Source organism: Oxyura jamaicensis, chromosome 2, assembly GCF_011077185.1.
Source record: "Oxyura jamaicensis isolate SHBP4307 breed ruddy duck chromosome 2, BPBGC_Ojam_1.0, whole genome shotgun sequence".
Taxonomy (NCBI): domain Eukaryota; kingdom Metazoa; phylum Chordata; class Aves; order Anseriformes; family Anatidae; genus Oxyura; species Oxyura jamaicensis.
This window is the reverse complement of record NC_048894.1, coordinates 61,534,002-61,552,064: the sequence shown is the minus strand read 5'-3', so window position 1 is coordinate 61,552,064 and position 18,063 is coordinate 61,534,002. Positions and strand designations below refer to the sequence as shown.

At 38.9% G+C, this 18,063-nt stretch overlaps 2 protein-coding genes and 1 long non-coding RNA gene across 4 annotated transcripts; 2 read left to right on the top strand and 1 right to left on the bottom strand.

Annotated features, from left to right (window-relative positions):
- The first annotated feature begins 432 nt into the window (after positions 1-432).
- Positions 433-8,091, top strand: RP9 (RP9 pre-mRNA splicing factor). Of its 2 annotated transcripts, XM_035319331.1 has the most exons (7): positions 433-724; positions 2,475-2,505; positions 3,306-3,435; positions 3,754-3,845; positions 5,282-5,343; positions 6,467-6,687; positions 6,725-8,091. In XM_035319331.1, exons 1-7 carry the CDS (start codon positions 453-455, stop codon positions 6,730-6,732), a joined length of 816 nt encoding a protein of 271 aa, XP_035175222.1. In that variant the 5' UTR covers positions 433-452; the 3' UTR covers positions 6,733-8,091. The 2 variants fall into 2 exon arrangements, with proteins under 2 accessions (XP_035175222.1, XP_035175223.1); XM_035319332.1 differs by lacking the exon at positions 6,725-8,091 and having other exon boundaries at positions 6,467-6,718.
- A 4,428-nt stretch (positions 8,092-12,519) lies between these two features.
- Positions 12,520-18,063, bottom strand: LOC118162893. The gene is made up of 4 exons (XM_035319330.1): positions 16,356-18,063; positions 15,226-15,351; positions 13,999-14,121; positions 12,520-12,809 (listed from the first exon to the last, which is right to left on the bottom strand). The coding sequence occupies exons 1-3, from the start codon at positions 17,977-17,979 to the stop codon at positions 14,024-14,026; spliced, it is 1,848 nt and encodes a 615-aa protein (XP_035175221.1). The 5' UTR covers positions 17,980-18,063; the 3' UTR covers positions 12,520-12,809; positions 13,999-14,023.
- LOC118162898 lies at positions 14,117-15,036 on the top strand. The gene is made up of 2 exons (XR_004748707.1): positions 14,117-14,444; positions 14,617-15,036. It is a non-coding gene; the product is annotated as an uncharacterized LOC118162898 (long non-coding RNA).

Below are 18,063 nucleotides of genomic sequence, written 5' to 3'. Positions count from 1 at the left end.
GGAACCATCTCCCACTCGGTGCCACCTTCCCTTGGCACCATCTTCCCCTGGGTGCCATCTTCTGCTGTGTGCCAACTCCCACTGGGCACCATGTTCTCCTGGACACCATCTCCCCCTGGTCAGCATTTTCCTTGGATGCCCTCAATGCCCCCCCTCAGCATGTAGACAAGGATAGCGCCATTATTTATTATTATTATTATCAATTTCCTTCTAACGGTGCTCTGAGGGTGCAACGCCCCACAACACGTTGTGTTTAAGCGAAGGCTGCGCGCAGAGCAGGCGGGCGGGCAGCAGGCACCATCCCGCGCCGCCCCACCTCAGCCCGGCCACCGAGCGGGGCCGCGGGCAGGGGGGAGGCCAGCGGAAGCCGTGGCTGCGGGGGGCGCTGCCAGGACCGGCCTCGTCGCCGCCGCCGGAGGAAGTCGACGGCCGGCAGGGGAAGTGAAACCGAAATGCGCAGCGTGGAGGGCGGGGAGGGAGAGGGGGACGGAGAGAGGCGTCGCCGGGCCTCGCCGCGCTTCGCCGCCGCCGTGCCGATGTCCCGCAGGGCGAGAACGGGCCGGGAGGAAGGGGAGGAGGAAAAGGAGGCGAGGGGCAGCCAGGCGCGGCGCAGGAGCCCGCAGGAGCCCGCGGCGAGCGTCGGCAGGAGCCAGGGTCGACATGAGAGGAAAAGGAAGAAGCAGGAGGCGCAACAGCTCCAGAAGCTCCAGCACCTGGAGTCCTTGTAAGGAGCGGAGAAGGGGAGGCCACCCCCGGGCTCCCTCCCCTGCCCGGGCTGCCTCTGCTAGGAGCCGGCCCGGCGGGGCTTTGGGGCTCGATATTCAGCGCAGGGAGGGTGCCGTGCTTTGTTTCTTTGTGAAAATATCTATAAATGTGCTTGTAAATATGCCTTCACTGCCACCGCGCTGATTCAGTGCCGAAGCACTGGGCTTTTGGGGTAAATCCCAGGGCTGTTGGCCCCTGCTCCCTGCAAGCCCAGAGTTTCCCTGCTTTCATCCCCCAAACCTCCTGCCCTCAGAAGTGTCAAGGGGCAAAAGCAAGTCATTAGGAGTTACCTTTTTCACAGCAGTCGGGTCCACCCTGCTCTAACTTCCCTGGCTGGGTGACACATAGGGCCTTGTTCGTACCAAGCGTTAGGTGTTAGGGATGTCCTGTACTGCTCAGGAGGACTCGACTGCCGCCAGCAATGGATCCACTCAGGTCACAAGGACTCAAAACGGAGTAGAAATGTGCAGTCTGTCTGTAGATCTTAACTGGGGATATGCGTAATATCTTTCCCAAACATTGCCCTTTTTGTGCATAAATAGGTCTGTGTTTCGTTTGTTTATCTGCTGTGCCTAGCCTAATAGTTTAATTTAGGGAGGGTAGCCAGTGTCTCCATTGTCTCCGTGCCTGTCACGAAAGCCACTGATGTGTTACAGTATTACTGTAGCACTTGAATTGCAGTGACATTTGCACAACTGCTTCATGACTTTATACTGGTTTGTTGAGAAAAACTGGGTCTCTTCTTACAAGATTCCTAGAAGTCTGGGAGTTGTAGCATAGAATCAGAAGTTGTTCAGCCGGTTTCCACTACACTAGAAAAAAAAGGAAAACTGGTTTGAGAGATTGAGAGATGCCTAATGACTCCATCTGTAGTCCACAGTGCTATGAAGCACTTAGGCTGTTTTATTGAAAAGGGTTTTAATGTAATAGAAAGATCAGAAGGTTGACTGGAATGTATTTTTTTCTCTTCCAAGTGAAAGTCAAAATTTGTTTGTTACTAAAACTAATCAGCACTTTAAAAGTTGTTAAAGATTATCCCATGTTTTGGCATTTAACTCCTAAGTACGTACATGCACTTTCTCTGTTACTGTGTTCTACAGAGCACCTCCTTGCTATTTGGATTTTAGTGAATTTTGTCTTCTGCAGAAATACCGCAGGAAATACTGCAGGTGGTACTTCTGTCAGTAACATTACATCCTTACATTTAATATTCAGAAGACGACAAAGTTGTTATTTTACATTATATAGGGGTGGCAAAGCTAGAAGTGAGAAAATTTTTCAGCTGGGTATGTCTGTGATTCAGCAGTGATGGAGTAAAGAAATTTGGATCAGTGAAATCTTGGAGCAGGGTGCTGCAGCGAAAGGTGAGAGAATTGTTTGTTTATGGTGGTTCAAGCTGAACTGGATGTACTGCACCTCCTTGTAAAGCAGAATGATGAAAATAGCTGTCCCCCCCAAAAGATAGGAATCTGAAGAATGTTAACAAGAGATGAATATCTTTATAGGCAAATCTGTGGGTTTGGAAGCACTTTGTCAGCCTGCTTGCATCCAGGTATCCATCTTCAGCTACCATTGGCAATTATTGATTATGTAAAATTTAAGGGAAAATGTGAGGTGAAAGTTTTAACTATACTGTTGAAATACTGTGTTTTGTCAATTTATTTGTTTATGCTAAGCTACAGAGTAACAATATTTCTATTGCTTTTCAGCTATGAGAAACCTCCCCCAGGACTAATTAAGGTTGGTAAATATACTGCAGTACATTTTTAGTGTTACAAGGGATTTTCAGAGACTGTCTTTTAGCCATTTATCTTAAGTGTCTAGGTTACCTATATAAATTACAGAGAGAAGTAAGTAAAGTCCAGAGGACAGTTCAGAGCTCCTCAGTTACAAGCCAACCTCTTTGACTTACTAAGTACAAAGTGAAATGCCCAGAATCAGGTATGTTGATACCAGTTCCTTCATGACCTCTTAGAGCACAAAATTCATGTAGTATTTAACACCGTTGACACAGGGAAATCATTTATGGTGAAGCAGACTTTCAGCTTGTGTGACATCTTTTCAGCATTCTTCTCCATTGCTTATGCTCAAAATATTTGTGTAAAAATACTTTCATAATGATCATTGCTATTGCCAAATTGATATAACTAAGCCATAAGCTAGTGCTTTTAACCTAAAAAATACTGCTTTGTGTTGTAAAGGCTGTTTCTGTTCATTATGTTTTGTTATAACAGAAGAAGAAATATCAGCTTATCTGATAATTTTTGTTACTATTATTTATTTAAATAAATTACTAGCATAAATGGAAAGGAGTGGAAGCAATATATCAAGAAAGTGTTTGAATCAGAAAAGTCAAGGGCAAGGGAGAAAGAAGATGACTTAAGGATTAGGTATTTTGGATCCGCTATATGTTACAGAGCAAACAGATTCCCTATTAAATGAAGGCTTGTATGCTTTGGAGTATTGATGCTTATAAAATTATTTAAAAAGAAAATAAAAGAAAAAAAAAGTTATTTTATTTTCTGTATCTTTTTCCACAGGAAAATGAAACAAAACCAGAAGACTGCATCCCTGATGTACCAGGCAATGAAAGCGCACGAGAATTCCTGGCCCATGCCCCAACAAAAGGGCTTTGGATGCCTTTGGGAAAAGAAGTCAAAGTTATGCAGTGTAAGGCTGAAAATGTTCCAGATGTCATTGGACCTTCATATAGCCATCTTTTTATTCTGGGGGAGGGCAGGATGTCTGGTGGACAGATGACGAGATCCAGGTAGATTGGCGTCATATTGATATAAAAACTACCAATATCTTGAAGGCTGTGATAGCTTTCTATTTTATGGAAGTTACATGTATCAACATAACACTTTTGTATCTATTTTTTTTTCCAAAAATTGAAAATATTTTAATATTTTCTATAAATATATTTGTTTGTTTTTCTGTACTCTGATCTGGCTCAGATGCAATTCATTGCTGCTTCTTTTTTTAAAGGTTGGAGGTGTAAGCGTTATGGACACAGAACAGGAGATAAAGAATGCCCATTCTTTATTAAAGGCAATCAGAAATTGGAACAATTTAGAGTAGTGAGTACATACACTGTAGTATTATTGCTTGTATTATTTATGTTGATGATGGATAATATTGCAAGTGAAGAAAAGCCTGTAAGATGATGCTCTATTATCTACTTTTCCTCTGTCTCTAGTATAATATAGATGCTGAAAATCTCCTAATAAAGAAAAAGCTACAGATGTGGTTGGATGTTTGGCTACTTTACAGAAAATCTGCTCTTCAAGTGGAAAATAATTAATATTTACATTTAAATTGGAAATCTTCAAGAACCTCTTTCAACCATTATATTCAATCAACTTTTACAGCATAAATTTTTGTGATAAAATATCAACGTAACAAAAAATGCTTAGTCAAGCTTGAGCTGCCCACATTACAGCTGCTTCAAGCCTTCTGCTCTCATTGTGAACAACCACATCATGAAACCTGTTGTCTAGGTCTGTAAGCCAGTCATTGTCTACAATTCTGGTCTCTTGCTACACGAGACGACATCTCAGTTTTGCAGATTATTTCTGCATGACCATAACTTTTTCTGTTGCTCTGCATTGTTAAACTATATTTCAGGCTGTCATCACTTTGTATCTTAGGTCTTTCTTTCTATCGTTGAAAAATGCACTCTGGACTCATTTCTGTCCAACAAGAACACTACTGTATAAGGGACTTTTAGCCCACACCCATGACCAGATTGCCTCTATTCTTAATTTTTTTTCTTAGTCTTCACTGTTGCATCAAACTCTTAGTTTATGGCCAGGCCCTTCATGGTGCATTCCTAACATCTGTCATTTGCTACTGAAATTTTAATTCGCACCTTTGGTCAGCATCTGATATAATTTCTCCATTGATTTGTGTGCTGAATCTTCCAACAGAAATGATCACCTTGTTCTTTTTGCTGCATTCTTTCTTGGCATGAACTGGCCTTAAATATCTGCAAAGTTTATTTGCTACCTTCCTTCACAACTATCTTTTTCTGCAATGCTTATTCAATTTAAAAATAACTGATTTAAGAAGCAATAATATTAATGCATAGCATGCAAGGACAGCTCCAACTTCATTATCCATTTGTCTTATCCTTGTTCCTGTATTCCTATGTGTTTGTATCCAGTTTTTTTAAACATGCAAGGGCACAAATCTTACTGTTTTGAACCTCGACAGTCCTTCTATGTCTAGCTACTGCTGTAGTATGTGTGCAGGGAGCTCTTAGTTAACTGTGACTGGAAAGGGTCAGAGGTAATATACCTAAGGAGTGCTCCACTCCAGCGATGTAACCAGATAAAATAAAAAATCAGTCCAGATGAATGATGTTCACCAAAGTCTGATAGTATACTTGTGAATTAAGAGCTTGTTAAGTATATTTAATCTTCTGATAACACAGTGGCTTTTGTTTTCTCTTAAAAAAAAGTCAGTGATATATCATTTTCTTTATTAACACTGGGTTTTGTTTTCCATTTTAAAGGCACATGAAGATCCCATGTATGATATAATAAGGGAAACTAAACGTCATGAAAAAGAAATGAGGTATGTGTCTCTGTAGTAAAATGCATTTTCAGTCTGTTTTTAATCTTGATAATGTGATAGTAATTTAGAGTTTGTAGTTGAAACTTTAATGTGTTACCCTCACCAACTCAGAACATTTTTGATGGCGGTTTCTTTCTGTTAATAGAGATTAATGTATTTCTACTTTCTCAGTAATCACTCAGCGTACTTTGTACCTCTTTAATTCTATTAACTTCTACATTTGTTCCAAAACAAAGATTTAAAGAGGAGTCATTCATTGATGCCATAATATTTAGGTCCCTGGATATTGTTCTGTTTTAGGTTTAATAAAAAAGTTGTTTTTTGCACTAGCTTCACTGAGACACTTTTGTATCAAAGTGCTTTCAGTAGACATGAAGGGATGGATTTAGAAAGCTAGGTCTAGGCGCCTGATACTGTTCCTTCAACATATATTATTCAACATATAAATCAGGAGAGTTCTTTCATGCTTTCTTATTTGAGCTGCATCAATGAGATTATTGAACTAACTGTAGGTAGTGAGTAGATTAGTACTGTTAGCATAGGTATGTTGCACACTTTTTTTTTTTTTAAAAAAAAAAAACAAACACAAAATCTTGGCAAGGATTTTGAAAACAATAGAATAAGCAAATAGTCTCTCCCTATTTGCCAGGGATCCATGAAAGCTCACAAGAAGAGTGCCTGTCAAAGACACCTCTGAATCTGAAGTAGAATCTACACAGTCAGCTTCACTGACATCATCTCTGTATCAGCAGGGCAATTTTTTTTCATAATATTATAATCCCTATGTGCACCTGTGTATGCATAAGGATACAACTTCCATCGGTGGTTTGGCAACTGCTTTTACCTCTGTCTTGCAAGTAAATTACAAATTGGCCAATACGCTTGTCTGCAATAACCCATGAGATGGGAAGTCCCTGAGAACAAAACATATGCTTGTCTCAAAAGGGGTTGTTATCTGTATGAAAATTGTAATGGGAGTTGTAATTCAGCAGAATAGGAAGTGTTCCCCAGCCCTTTGGATGAAGCTTCCATTTCTCAAGCTAGGAAGAAAGCAGATGAAAGCTAGAATAAATTATTACTGAGAGAGCTGGAAAGTATTCTCATTCACATTTTTTAAACTCAGGATACAGCAACTGAAACAGCTCTTGGAAGACTCCACCTCAGATGATAATGATAGCAGTGACGACAGTGATGAGGATGATGAAGAAAGCAGCAGCTCCACTTCCTCAGAATGTAGAAATAAACACAAGAAAAAAAAGAGAAAGAAGGAAAAGAAAAAAAAAGAAAAGAAGAAGAAGAAAAAGAGAAAGCATAAGTCATCTAAATCTAATGAGAAGTTAGAAGGTGACTGACAGTAGTCATCTGCTACACGCTCTAGAAGGTGACTGACAGTAGTCATCTGCTACACGCTCAAGGACCATTACTTGTGAACTGCAAGGGACAATCCAAAGAATGAGGAAGAAACCACCAGAAAGGGCTTTATTAAACTGAGATCATACAGATGGATACATATAGCACCCTACATTGGCTCTTCTTTCCGACCCCTCTGTAATGCTGCAGCCAGGAAAGAGAGAGCTGCATTAAACCATACTCAATCATTCATATCTTTAAACCCTAAAACCTGTGCTAAGGGCCATCCAGCGGGGTCAGATTGAGCCTTGGCGTTGCTCTGTAACTGTCCACAGAAAACCATAACTACAAAGGCAGAATTCACACACAGCACTGACAGTTTCCTTACAGTCCTTATGATGTTATACGATATTTTTTTTCTCTGCATACTGCCTGTGTGCTGAAGTTCATTTTAGTTAGCCTAGCACTGGCAGCTGGGGGAAATAAAGAACACTGCTGAAGGGGAAAAGAGTTCAAGAGAATTTAAGACAAAATCACAGTATCAGCAAGGCTCGATTTTTTTGTAACAAAATCTCAGTGTGATCAACAATAATAGGCACAGTTCTATAATACCTAAAGTGATCCCCAAACCAGAGGATTAGGAGCCAGGTGTAATGACGTTAGATGTTCAATTTTACTATAAAGAGTTTAGTTATTTAAAGAAATGGGTGGTTCGTGTTGGAAATGAAAAAGATGTATTTCTACGTACATTTCAGTATCAGTTGTTTTGATACATTTGATTTTTTTTTCCTTTTAAAAAGGCCTATGGAAGTAAATTCCAACATATTTTGTATATTTACTAGAATTATTTCATGTCATATTTTATGAATCATCCCACAAGAACATAAATGTCTAAGGCTTTCAGTATGGTTTTCAGATATATGCTTTTAAGTTGCAGAACAGCAGCAAAGAACATGTAAGCAGGAAGAAAGGAAAGATATGTACTCTGCTTAAAAAAAACTTGGCCAGTCTACAAGGTCACTAACACTCCAAGGCAAACTTAACTGGAAAGATAGAGATGTCAATACACTGCATTAGAGTAAGCATCTTTTTGAAAGATCAACAGATAAAGGTACAGCAGTGCAAAGCTATGAGTTGAGGACCTAGAGGTTTATTGGAGCTTTCCAAAAGGAAAAAGCAGAGATTTGCTTTGAAAAGGACTAGGTCAGATTTGATCTCATTCAGCACTTAATCTCTATGCTTGTTATTATATTAAGCAAAGCATAATAAAGCTCTAACATCAGTAGCCATTGACGGTGAAATCAAGGAACCAGAGACACAAATGAATTTTAATTTGTTTTCCACTGAGTGCTTTGGAAGATAGGGAAAGTATACATTAAAATGTGTTTTTTTCCCTTCTACCTGTCTAAGTCACTTAGTTGAAATGTCTTTTTTTTTTTTTTTAAGTCATTATGCTCTGGAATAAAACAAGGTAGACAACGCCCATTTAGAAAAAAAAAAGATTCTTTCCCTCATCACGTTTGAGACTCCACATTTTCAATAAGCAAACAAAAGGGCAAAAACCTGTTCATTGACAAAGCAGTTGAGTGGTATGCAACTTAAATATCACTATCTCCTAGTGACCTTATAAAGAATGTACTAATCAGAACAGTAGCTTTTGGTGAAACTACTTAAGTTTCTTCAGAGCTCAAATGTTTTGGAGTTCTTTTATCCTCTAGTATTATTTATTAGATCTCTGGTGTGATTTACTGATGACTCCTGCTAGTTAATGATGATGTTGATACAGATAATTAATTGAAAGCTCCTGGTTTAATTGAAAGCTCCTGGTTCTTTAAGCAGAAGGAAAACTGAACAGCTGAAATAGCATGCACAGACCTACATGCGATGCTAATAAAATCCATTTATTTATAACACTGGTAATTGCTGGGCATATGCTGGAATTTGCACCATGTAAAGTCTTACTCTGATGCATTCTAGAGAATCCTCACTCACGTTTGAGTAGAGCACAGGTAACCTAAAAGTCTCTTCAGTTACATTAGCTTTTGTCATCTAAGATTCTTCTAAAACCTAGTTTCATTAAACTAATTCAGCTTCCTTTTAGCCTGTCATCCCACTGCTTGGGAATGGGTCCCTCACCTTGGTCTGTTCAACAGGATTTTACCTATACAAGGGCTTACTATTTGAACAATCAAGAAAAATAATAGAAGACAACCCTTCTTTAGCATATATTAAGTGCAATTTAAAGGTTTGAGATACCAAATCAGTGTTCTGCAGACTGAACATCTGCTTAACCTATTATCTTCCTCCACTCATGGTCAATAGTGGATGCTTAAGCAACAGAGTATGGCAAACAGGACTGGTATTTATTTCATCAAAAAAAAAAGCCTCTATTGCTTGCAGCATGGGTACTTTCAATCACAGACTATATTTTATTTAGTAGCCTAGTTTCTTTTACATCCAGACACTTGTTAAAATTGTTTCCTTCAGCAAGAAACCTCTACAGATTAGTTATGCAGATTAAGTATTAATTAGCAAAGAAACATCACTTGCTTTCAAGCTGTTCCCTACTAGTTTCATTTCACACTCCCCTAGTTCTTATACTGAAGGTTATGTGGACAACTGACTCCTGTTCATTTTCCCCCATGTCATTCTCAGTTTTGAAGATCTGGAATATCCTATACATAAGAATTTTATTGGGTCTCTACTCAAATTCTTAAAAGTAGAGGCAGTTTCAAAGTTAAAAAAAGATTGCAGTCTCAATACTGTAAGGTTTCTAACAGTAGTGACTAGCAAACCACATGAGAATACTGAGAAACATGATTAATTTAACCACTTAACATTTTAAGCTGTGCCAAAGCTAGCATGTAAGAGACTCCAGGTCTTTAAGAAATATGTAGACTAGAGAAATTCCAACACCCGTTTTTATTAATGGAAAATGATTCTACACAGAAGTATTCCCAGAAAGCAGAATAGAAAGCTATACTCTTGAAAGACTGATTAGACTTATGTTTTAAATCTTAACCATTCAACTATTTAGTTTGTTCAAAGAGCAAAAGTTCCTGGTGATTGCTTTCTTTGTAGAAATATATTTCTATTTGAAGCTTATATTGAAATTTCAGTGGTAACAGTAGCATGACTATAATCCCATGAATCTAAACAAAGGTGACGTGCAGCTACACCATACCTTGCTGGCAATACAGTTGCAACTGACGATTTCCAGCATTTAGGTCTGATTATCTTAATACTCCAAATTCTTCATGTCAGAAAGAACTTCAAGAACATTTTTTTTTTTTTTTTGGCCACAAAATAACTTGGGTTTTATAGCCTCAACTGAGATAGCCAATGACACTGAGTCACTCAGGGAATCTGAGGACTTGTGTTTTTTTGGTTTGTTTTTTAAAAACAGTAATTTGTTTTTCCTCTGTATGCTTACGGTTAGCATGCAATGACTATTTTTGCTATTAGCTCCTGCCAGTCTTACATTGTTTTGTTTTAGTAGAACGACCTATAATTAATCTTCTTGAACATAAGGCAGAAGACAGGACACTAAGAAGGAATGCGTTATGCCACACATGCTACCAAATCTAACGTTAAAATAAAGAATTAAAGTTTGATAAGCCAACATAACCGTGGGCAGCACTTGAGCATTACAATCCACCCACTTTGCAATAGAAGCTGTAGTTAGCTGATTTAGAAATTCTGAGTCACAGTCTGTCCAACAAAACTCTCAATATGGCAGTTTCAGAGGCTCCTACTGTTTGTCACTGCTTTGCCAAGAAGTAAATAGATTCTTCAGCTGTTCTTACAGTAGATGTTGTAGAAGACATTTGAGAATTTTAAAGGCAATACAATACTGCCAGCACTGAAGGCAATCTGCCTTCATAGGAAACAGGAAAAAACTGACACGTATGTGCAACTATAACCAAAAGTGAAATCTCACATCACAGAATAGTTACTTGGCTGAACTAGAAGAGCCTGGACTTTAATTGACAGCCTTTTAAAGTACAGTTCATAGTTTGCAACCTTTCTAAATCATGGCCATCTCACCCATTAGAATATTAAATAGTCATAAGCCAGTTGACTTCAGATACAGTCCACAGTCTGCTGAGTGACTAAAAGGTCAAGCAGAAGATAGAGTTTTAAGGCCCCAGTACTAGTACTGACAGAGCAGAGCAAACCAAACTTCGGAAAAACTAATAGCACTTTCAGATTAAAGCAGTCTAAACTCTCCCTACTACTACTCCCTCACATCTTTCTGGGATCTAGCATCACCCAGTCCTGAATTGCTGCTTATATCTGAGTAGAAAGCACACCAACTGCAAGACCTGTGAAAGGATGGACTAGCATAATTTTTGGAGTGCTTCTGGAATATTAGCCACTCCACAAAAACAAACAAACAAAAAGAGTGCCTTCTACCTGTCAGGTCATGAGTATTCCACTATCAGGCAAAAATAAGAGAGTTAAGTCTGTCAGCAGAAGTAACTTTGTATTCAACCCCAAAGGCGGGCTCAAGTTCAGGGGAAAATGTCAGCCCTTACCTAAAAGGTCTCAGCTACAGCTGAGGATTACTCTATGTTGTCACTTAAGCTTTCACTTGGAGACTATTCCTCACTCCTTGCACCAGAATAATGTATCCCCAAGAGCTATAGATTCTTCTGTTAGGTATCTAAGGGAAGTCCTACATTTTTCAGAGCAGGGGTAGTATTAAAAAGCTCCTTGCCTGAAGAAGTTCCATCCCTCCATTTACTCTTTGACATTGATACAAATAGATGTTTTGGGCACTATAAAAGCTAAATATGAGTTTGTATTCCTTATTTTCTTGTGGTGCTTAAGGCAGAGAAAAAACTACAGCACTAATACAGATCCTTTCAGTAACAGCTTGAGGTAAAGGCTATAATTACAGTAGCTCTTTAATAAGCTCCTACAAGTACTATTAGAAACAACAGTCAAGAGTCAATTGAGTAGGGGAGTGATGCCTCAGTACTCCTCACCAGGGCGAGGTAGTGTCACTTGGTACAGATCAGACCAGTAACAGGCATGCACAGAACTTGAACATCATCACCGGAGATGCTACTTCATCTCTGCAGGTAATTTTAAAGCACAAATCAAGAGCATGGGGAGAAAAAGCAAAAGGCAAATCTTATTCACCCATTCTCTCCTCCCCTTTCCCCCTAGTTTATACATTCTCATCTTCTTTACTCACAATGTCACTTTATTTGGTAATCTTACAAAAACCGTAGTGTCATGATCTTCTCACATAGTGCTACTAGCTTTCTTAGCTGTGAAAAAGCTCCAGTGTTTTTGTGCTATGATCAGCCTATTTTGGTTATGAATAGATAGGTCAACAGGAGACCTAGTTTTATTATTTCGGTTCTGTGGAGACGTTTGAGTAGTAAGGTGGCATTTTTTATTTTAGTTTTTTAAATCACAGTGGTGTGCCCTTGCTTCACCTCCAAAGTCCATCTCTCCAGGTCAGGGCCTCCATAGGGAGCTCACAAGGGTCACCACAGAGATCCACAGAAAAAGAAGAGAAGCAGTGGGAAGCATCACATCAGTTCAGTACTTTAATTTTAGTCCTCCAATCATGCCAAAGAGTAAGATCTGAGGAAATGCATTGAAGTTTTAAGTCAGTACTTGACTTGATACAGCTTTAACTACATTCTTTACACTTCCAAAAAAAAAAATCCAGCCAAAAATCCAGGTGATGGAAGTGAGTCTTGCACAAACAAACTATGTGATGAGATAACAATCCTACAAAGCTTAATAGGGCAGCAATAACTGACATATATATACACACCTTTCAAAAGGGATATATGCATCTATACATCCATGTATAGATGGAATACAAGCCTCAAAATGCCCTTCTATTAAATTATTTAGATAGTGGATGTTAGTTACAAAAGGTGACAGTTTAGTGTTAAATACTTCATTCCATTTTAATAGCAGCACTGCAAGATATATGGCAGTTCTTGCCCTCCAAGAGAGCACAGCAACTTACAAAATATACAATGGAATTATGAGTTATGTTTATGCAAACCTCTGATACATTTGCTTCCCCTCCTGCCCCAATATTTGCAGTTATCTTCTCTTATAGAGGGACCTTCTTGTTCCACGCCCTAAAGAGAAGGGAAGAATAATTAAGCAGCACATTCTCTCCAAATAACGTAGATCAATTTACTTCAAAAGGAAGGTTTGACATCAATGACTGCCTTTTCTTATTGCAGGAGAAGACATTGGTGATTGAGATTAAGATTAAAACCATATACTCAAGTTCCCGGCAATGGTATATTCCGCAGGCATGGTGCTGAACTGTGAAATACTCCAGTATAACAGATAGGTAAGAGTCTCACTTCAAGCTTATAAGAGCACAGTCAAAATCTGGCATAAGTTGAAGGCATCCAAGAAGCACCAACTATTTCTGGGACATATGAGTTAATGTGAGACTACAAAAGTTTCCTAAGTGCTTTCCAAAAAGTGTCAACAACTGACAGGTAAACATTGATGTTTAAGTACACAGACTTCAGAACTGACACCAATTTTGAGTAACAGGACACTTCAGTAAAACTTAATATTTCAGACAATGCAAATATCAGGAACTGGAATCCTGTTTAATATTGTGTTTACTTTGAGAAAACGGGGTCTTTAATTAATGTATTTCCCCACTGAATATTCAAGGTAGTTTTACTACACCAAATTGTTCTTTCCCAGAAGTGAGTCTGATCCTTTAGGTAGCTTCCTGTATGTACTGATCCATTTCAATTTATAATCTTTCTGGATACTCCCACAAATGCACAGAAGTATATTTGTTATCAGACATATTAACATGATTCACCCTTCCATTATTTTTCCATCTTCCTCCAAAACAGCAACAAGTTCCCACTTAAACTTAAGTTCTTAAGAATCATCTAGATGCATTTGTGTGGCATCTAATTGCATATTTTGGCTGAAACAGGCCTGTAGCTTAAGAAGAGAACATACTGCAAGAAGTAATACAGGACCCAGTAGTTAAAAATAATAAAACACTTGGAGAAGCAACTAGACCAAAGTAGTGTTCCTTTTTCCTTAGAATTAAGGAACCCAGTCTGGTCAGCGTTAAAATTGTATTCATAGCTGAGTTGATATTCAACAGTTAACTTGTTTTTAATATTGCATACATGACATTGTTATTATTTCAAAAATAATCCAATATCCTCCCAGTTCACAAACTAAGACCAGTTCACAAATCTCCCAGTTCACAAATCAAGCACTCAGTAATGACTGAATGCTTGCAAGATTCATTTTTGGAGCTTGTAGCCGTATACCAACCTTTGTGTACACTTTTAGGCATCTCTCACACTTCCATTTCTTCCACCTCACATCTTGTGTCTCTGCGTTTTAATGGGGGTTTGCTTATTCTTTTCTTCTTGAGTTTAACTAGAGGCAGGCACCCTAGATAGAGGAACAACACCAGTTGTATCTTGCTAAGTCATGTTAAAGCAAATTTAACCTCGACTTTCCCCACCAGTCACTAGGGCTCTTCTTACTCCCTTCCCTGTATACACTAGTTTGTGCCCATTTAATTGGCAGATAAACATGACATCTGTCAAGCAATCTTGTATGTCTACAATATTTAATCACTTACGTGATTCTGAACAGCATTCTATTTTGGGTAACAATTTGGATAGGTATTAACGTGCCAGAAAAGAGCCTAGTGAGAGATGGCTAATTCTGCTTTAGTTCACTTTTCAAGCATTCACAACAAATGGACACCTGTTCGAGTGACCCAACCAAATACATTCCAAAGAATAGTTTACTGAACTGTTGATGCTGGAAGCCTGATGTATGCTGCCACTGAACTGAAGGGAAGAGAAGCAAATCAGTCTGTTCTGAAGACAACTTCATACTTGACAGACTGATCATGCAATACCTGGAAACATGACCCAGGAGAGCAGTAATACTCTTCAGCAATTTCTCATGTAAGTGCTGTTGGAACAACTCTAAGAAATATCCTTGAAGAGTTTTAGTTGAGTTCCTAGATGCTCTACATAGACCTTAATTACAAAGGAAAACATTCAGCTGGAGAAGCAAACTATTAGATAGTTTGCACTTAGACTTCCTTTAGCAGCAGCAGGGCAACTATTGCTCAATACTACTTTTTCTGAAGATTAACCAACGTAGCTATCACACATGACTTCCTCTATATGTTTTACTCACCAAGATTAGGAGTTACTGCTGAGCATGAACTTGAGAGAAGCATTATCAAGGTGAAGAATTAATACTGTGGTTTATGGGAGCAGAAGCTTCACATGAATAAGGACTTCACCTGGCCACATCATAACATTTAATGATTTCCCATGGTGCCTTAAAAAAAGTTGCTATACTGCACCCTTTCCCATGTACGAGTGAGAAGGATATGGAACCTGAGATGTACTGAAACTAGTATCAGAAAAATGAGAACTGGTTTTATCTTCAAGTCTTACCAAAGCAGCAAGTTTACAGTGTTTCATATTATATCCTTTTGAATATTCCTTAAAACAAACATGCATAAAATACCTTGTTCTTTACTCATGGCTTGGGGTGAGAGACTACTATGTATTCGGCCGATAACTTTGGGTTTAGCACCGCTTCTAATCCAAAATTCTTCAGATGGTATCCCCATGCTTTCCCTTAGCAGTCTTCCTAATAGAAAAAGTTGATGTAATGTCAGTACTGAGTTTTGCACATGCTAATATACTGTCTGATCCACAAGGCAAAGGATTTGCCAGAATGCAAAGCTAGCCACTGAATGGCTAGCTTTTGAGAGTCTAAGAAATAAAAACATAGCTTTCTGGAGACCATGAAAATTACAGGATGCTTTAACTAAATCTTTAGATTCTGTAAAAAAAAAAAAAAAAGAGTAATAAAGAAGAAGAATACTACCCATCTTACTAGAAGTAGATCCTGTTTTAGGTGCCTTTCACAGCTTAAGGCTACACTAAACAGCAACATTAGTGAACTACCTAAATACCAGTTATGAACTGTAATAATCCTTCTTGTTCTCACTTCAGATGAACCCAATTTCTACTAATATTCAGCTTTGAGTAAAGGAAATATTCTTTTCCAGACCAAGTTTAATACAGTTTCACACTGATTTCATAAAACATAGCTGCACTTTTTTGCTAACTGCAAGACAAGCAGCTATGATAAAAATTAATAATTTAACACTCATTCTGCAGAAAAGGAAGTTCCCCAGTGTATGGCCATTAGGTTATAGGGAACTTAACCCTGTTTATTCCCTCTAACATGTGCCTATGATCAGAGAGTAGATGTCTGTATGAACTTAAATACCAAATTTCAAAGATATCATCAAGCAACATAAAACAAGCATTGTTAAAGTGACCTTAAGCTTTCCAAATTAGCAAGTTAACACTGAAGTCAAAAATAAAAAATATTAGACTAAATCAAAAGAGAGGTTACTAATGAATTCTCTACTGATTGCATTATGATGTTGTATCTTCAAACAGCAGAGAACTGCAGCGAACCGCTCTTCTACCTCAAAAATAATCCTGAACTATTTCTGGCTAAGCCAAATGTGAAGCTGTAACATTATTATTTTAAAACTGGTTCAAGCTACAGCTTGCAGTCACAATTGCATTCTTTACACTTTCTATTTACAAGCACCTTTTCCTCAGCAACTAGCTTACCTCCCAAGGCTTTCTGTAGCATTCGCTTATGTTCAAGCCCTTCTCTTCTTGCCATTGGCCTCTTTCTTCCATAATGCCCATAGTCACTATACACAGCTTCATCTTGTTCTTTCTCCTTTGCCTTGTAAATTACACCAATGTTCTCACCAAGCCTGCACCTAGTTTTTATTTTCTCCTGAGCAGGCCAGCTAATTAAGTGAGCTGGAATAGCATGTTTAGGTGGTTTCCAAAGCACCCTCTGGCCAACTTGTCGGTAGAGGTTTCCTTCACTCGGCATCAAGATTCCACATGGAGCAGCTTCTTGAAAGAAATACTCTATTTCATCCACATCATCATCCTCCTCATCCTCCTCTTCTCCCTGTGCAGAGTATTCTTCTGAGTCCTCCACTTCTGATAAACTCTTTGCTTTTTTCTTGAGAGAACAGGTTTTTTTCCTACTAGGAGATCTAGGAAGGGCTCCCAGCCTTTTACCTACACTGGAAGACTCTTTAATCTTCATAGTTGAGTTTTTGACATCTTGGCCATCCGAACCGTTCATCTGCTCCCTTCCTACCACTTCATCTTCATTGAGGGACCCACCACTTTTAATTTTTTCCTTCTCCAAGCCCTCTGTACTTTTCTGGAAAGCATACGTGCTTTTCTGAAGCACATAGTCAGGTACAAAATAAGACACTGGAGCATTATCAATGGATGAGCCATCCTCTCTTGAGGACATGTCATCAGAAGAAAGACTGAGTATACTTTGACGTTTTCTTTGTGGCAAACACACATCACAGTTGTAGTTTGTGTCCACGTTGTCCAGACAAGCCAGCCAACTGTTAGAGGGAACATACTTCTCCACTGATTCTTCACACCAAATACTTCTATCAGTTTGACTTTCATTGGTTGCACTGTGGCTTAGATTCAGTTTCTTTTGCTGAAAACTCAAGTCACTCGTTACCTCCATACTAGATGGAAGTAGTCCTGGTTGTTGAATAAGACTAGACTCTTCTTGAGAAGTTTTTGAGCCTGTGGATCTTTTAGAGCTAGATTTCTTAGCTACTAACACATCCTGTCTTACCACTGGCTGATCTACGCTGACAGATCTTGCCAGTTCTGCTATCTGCACTGCCATGGCTTCGCTTGGAGTAGATTTCGCCCGCTGACTTGTGGTCAACTGCTTTTCCACATCCAGTTTCACTTCGTTATTTTGGACCTCTTTTTCTTGCACGGTTTCAACACCCTGTTTTGAAGAAAGAACAGCTTGTTTCTCATCTAGGCAAGTTCCTGGCACCAATTTCTCCCCTTCATGAGGGCCATATATCATCCCTTCGCATGAACTAAGAGAAAATAAATCACGCTGCACTATGTCCTCTGGGACCGGTTTACCACTTGACACATCATACAAAGGAATAGTTTCTTTAAAGGACTTCCATAGTTGAATAGCTGGAGAGCCATTTCCATATTCTATTCTCACCTCTTCCTTCTCAAAGGCATAGCTTCCAGTAGGAAGATTTCTATACTGTGTAGAACTGGAAGGACTATTATGAAACTCCCTGTCTACCACAATGGAAGATGCAGATGAATCTTGCTTCTCTGAAGTACTTTCAGTCTCTGTACTTATGCCAGAAGAAACACAAGCCATATTTCCTGCATCACAACCTTTCGTTTCTGTATGGGTATCTTGATGCTTTTTTTGCTTGTTTTCAGGCTGTCTAGGATCAGTCTG